The sequence below is a fragment of the Oryza sativa genome, chromosome 9, assembly GCF_034140825.1.
Source record: "Oryza sativa Japonica Group chromosome 9, ASM3414082v1".
Classification (NCBI taxonomy): Eukaryota; Viridiplantae; Streptophyta; class Magnoliopsida; order Poales; family Poaceae; genus Oryza; species Oryza sativa.
Window position 1 is genome coordinate 21,895,872 of NC_089043.1, and position 4,080 is coordinate 21,899,951.

The 4,080-nt window shown below is 44.4% G+C and overlaps 1 protein-coding gene across 1 annotated transcript; it reads right to left on the reverse strand.

The window, feature by feature from the left end:
* Window positions 1-453: 453 nt before the first annotated feature.
* On the reverse strand, window positions 454-3,582 carry LOC9267706 (serine carboxypeptidase 1). Its single transcript, XM_015755885.3, has 7 exons — window positions 3,492-3,582; window positions 3,003-3,280; window positions 1,659-1,904; window positions 1,431-1,540; window positions 1,102-1,191; window positions 905-1,013; window positions 454-807 (listed from the first exon to the last, which is right to left on the reverse strand). The coding sequence occupies exons 1-7, from the start codon at window positions 3,565-3,567 to the stop codon at window positions 652-654; spliced, it is 1,065 nt and encodes a 354-aa protein (XP_015611371.3). The 5' UTR covers window positions 3,568-3,582; the 3' UTR covers window positions 454-651.
* Between the last annotated feature and the right edge of the window lie 498 nt (window positions 3,583-4,080).

A 4,080-nucleotide genomic window follows, 5' to 3' on the forward strand; every position in this document is an offset into this window, starting at 1 on the left:
TTCTAATATCATGGAATAGTCCAACATTTGGTTCAAATAAGTGAATAACAGATAACCAAATAAGCAAACAAGTCATACTAAAATATTTGATAAAAAAATATATATTGCTATGACATATTATGATATTTTTTTTTCCTTCTGTCAATAGCAAAGTATTGGCGTTTTGCTAGTATTTATAAACTTGATAGCTATATAACCAACTTCAGCTTGAACATCAGAAGGATAAATCTCAACTCCCAACAACTTGCGCATCTTGTATTTCATCTTTGTCCTATTATTCAAGCAACACACTTGCCATCTTTTGCTTGGCTGCCTTCTCATGAATATAGTAACAATCTCAAGATTTAGCATTTGAGCTTGCAAATATTTTAATTATGAAAAGGTTGCCTTTAGAGTTTAAATCAATCTAAGTAAGAGGTAAATATGCACCAATTAGTTCAAAGATTCTTATCCTGCACAAGCCAGAAAATGTAATTCTCTTTATTCAGTCTCCCACTTTGATGGAAACAGCCCCATTACAACTTTTCAGGACATATCTGTAAGCACAAGACTTAACCTGAGTAGGCAACCAAATTTCACCAAATGGAAGTAGAAAGCTGACTGATCATTCGATCAGAAATTCAGAGAACACTGAAAATGCGAATACTCAAATTACTTCGGGATATCAGCAGGTGGGAGCATGCCCTTCAGGAAAGAGTAGAGGAGAACAAGTGATCTCTTAGGCTGGAAAGATGGAACCAGATGTCCAGCTCCCCTCACTGATGCTAGCGTGAATCCTCCTTCGTACTGCTGAACATAGCCTCCAACCTGCAAACACCCCCATTTCATACCAAAAATCACAGATCATGTCTCAGTTCAGACTAATCACACTATTAAGCTTAATTTGCTTCTGCTTGTCCATTACCTCATTATCAGGTGTGTACCAAGGACGCCACTTATGCGTGATAGTCAGATTAAGGTCCTTGACGGAGTACCTTGTCGCAGTAAGTGAGCATATTGAATCCATATCACCACTGAAAAATATATAGAGGGAAACCTTATTAGCAACCATTAAGCCAACTATTATGCAATTCTCAATGTGCTTGGAATAGCATATTGTACCTATAAATCCATACACTTAATCCATTTTCCACCAGCCTTTTGATGGTTCGCACCATGGAATCAGGGGAATCGTTCCAGGCCAAGTCTAGACTGAAAGAAGAATAGAGCGTAAGAGAGGATTGTATGGATCTCAGAGACCTTGAAGGGTAAAATAAATGGGGTCATCCACCATTGAATCATGATTAAAGATTAGTGCAAATCATTGTAGCAGAGCTTATGGCACCTCTCAGTATGAGAGTATCATGTGGTGAATTGGGTGAAAATTTCAGAGGATCTGAACATTAAGTAGGAATACTTACTTGCAACTTAGTCAAAAAAAAAATACTTACTTGCAACCTGACCAGTTCGTGTCAGCTCGTGCGTGCAATGCTTTTTGCACATCGGGATTGTTGAGGTAACGAGGGATGTAGTAGTCGATGCACGGATCATAGCCAGGTAACTGAATCAAAACCAAGATGCAATTCAGTTTTGATGAACACAGCATGGCAGCATTACATTATTTATCTGTTCAATTCTCATGGGGAAAAGCTGATCCTGCAAAAAAGTTATGATCTTACATAGCCGCTGGATCGAAAGGTTCCATCTTGCTCGTGGAGGCAGACCGGAGCGTAGATGTTGTAGCGATCTATGTTCACTCTCTGGAACGAGTGCGCCGCCACGAAGCACGGCCAGTCGTCGGAGGAGGTGAAGGTGCAGTTGGCGAGGATCTTGCCCCAGACCTCGTCGGAGATCACGCCGTGGCTCCACAGGAACTCCAGGTTACCCTCCCCGTTCTTGTACTCATCAAGCAGCGGATTGCCAACCTAGAAGAAGAGATCCACATGGCCAAGTCCAGGGTTATACTTACTATTTCGTCAATTTCAGAAAATTTAAATATTTTTTTACTGAATTCAAATAAATTTTGACAATTCACAAAGAAATGAAAAGATCCGAAAATTCGTGCCAATATAGTTACATGTAGGGAGAGGGGTCCAAAATTTAGGAAATTTCAGACCCTGGTTAAGTCGTTGATTTGTTCTAGGCTTAATTGGATTCATGCCATTACAAATTTTCATGATTAAAAATCTAACGCCACTATTTGTGATTAAAAAAATTGTGATACCAGTTGAGTGTCACTAAAATTTTGTAAAATTCAATCCATGCCATTGTTGTCGAGTTTTTTAGCACCTGACCAAGCCACCATCTTCCATTGTTGTTGCCATCATGGACCACAACTAGACAGCCTTCTCCACCTCGTTTGGCGCCCTTGCTGGCTTGCTGCCATCCACAGAGTAGAAAGGGAAAAAAAATAGCGATGATGACTCGGTGAGGGTGGGGCTTGGCTAGGTGGTGGTGAGGTCAGGACTGATATATCCAGCTTCGATGACATGTGGATGAACGGATATGGTGTCCACGAGATGTGCATGAGCAGCCAGACAGCTACCCACCATCAATGGCGACGATGAGCGAGATCCGGTGTCAACGATGACCGGAGCGAGCCGCCGGCTTCGAAACATCGAGGACATGTGGGATGAGTTGCCACCACCACCACCACCAGACGAGCATTGAGGACGCGTGGTAGCAGCGGATGGAGTGAGCAGAAGCGGTGGGGAGACAAGCGAGGCCGCCGCTCACACATCTTGTCGATTGCCCTATGCACGCCGCTGCTCGCATGCCTTGTCGGTCGCCTCGTATAAGAGAGGAAGAGGGAGAGAGGAGGTGGAGGAGGCAAGAAAAGGAGAAGGTGATGGAGAACTCAATGGTAAAGGCACACCGTTCAAATTTTACAAAACTTCAATTGCACTCAACTAGTATCGCGAATAGTAATTGTAAATTTTCAATCAAGAAAATTTGCAATAACAGAGATCCAAAGTGTGCATTGGTTCAATCGATTGCTAGCATAAGGAGGAATAATAACTCACAAAGATGCCACGGAGGTTGAAGGGGGTATTGCCGTCAAAGAGATGGTTGATAAACGTGACAATGGTGGCGATCTGCGGGACGTAGTGGCCGCCATAACTCTCACCGGCGATGTAGAAGTCACGGCCCTTGTACTCCGGGAACCGATTAAACCAGTTGAGCAGGAAAACATATGTGTCCTCCGCCGTTATTTGGTCACCTACGTCACTGTAGTCGGAGGAGTTCATCGAGTAGGAGAACCCAACACCCGCCGGCGACTCAAGGAAGATCACGTTAGCCACTGCATGATTTCACACGCCACGTCACTCACTGTTGGAACTTTTTAAAACTAAGAAGCTATCTAGAATATTATTTTCTCTGTTTAACAATGTAAGACTTTCAAGTATTGTCCATATTTATATAGATATTAACAAAATCTTACAATATTAAACGGATGGGGTACCAAACTACCAATAGAGAGTACCATAAAAATATTTTTAGCTTTCGCTTACCGTTGTTCCAAGCATGCTTGTTCCTGCTTAGCGTCTTGCCATCGGGGTTAACCCGGAAAGGACCAAGCTCCTTCATCGCGCCGAACCCGAGCGACGAGCAACCAGGCCCTATAAACTCGATTAAAACCACTTGATAGTATCGGTAGAGAGCATCGTAAAAATACTCATTAGCATATCAAGCGTGTATACGTACCTCCGTTGAGCCAGAGGATGAGAGGTTTGGTGGAGGCGTCGTAGGGGGACTCGACGAAGTAGTAGAACAGCTCACGGCCGTTCTTCCTGTCCACCGTCACGTAGCCGGCGAACTGCGCGAAGTTGACGCCGCAAGGCTGGCCGGGCAGCGCGGCGATCCTGTCGTCCTCCTTGGTGCTCTCCGGTGAGCTGACGCTGCGCGTCGCCAGGTGGCTGAATCTGCCGGGATCGGCCCATTGGTCGTCTTCTCCAGGCCCGTTTTTGTTGGGCCTGTTTCTGAGCCTCTTCAAGGCCCTGGACTCCATGAACTTGATGAGCTGATCCTCCTGGGAATGGGACGACGCGTCTGTGACTGATGCGCCTAGTGCTAGGAGGATGATGATTAGGACGGATAATG

Coding starts and splice junctions, on each gene's coding strand:
- LOC9267706 (XM_015755885.3), bottom strand. CDS start 3,567: ATGAAGGAGCTTGGTCCTTTCCGGGTTAACCCCGATGGCAAGACGCTA. Junction 1,905..3,002: donor TCAACCTCCGTGGCATCTTT/GTGAGTTATTAT, acceptor CTCTTCTTCTAG/GTTGGCAATCCGCTGCTTGA. Junction 1,192..1,430: donor ACGAACTGGTCAGGTTGCAA/GTAAGTATTTTT, acceptor TTCTTCTTTCAG/TCTAGACTTGGCCTGGAACG.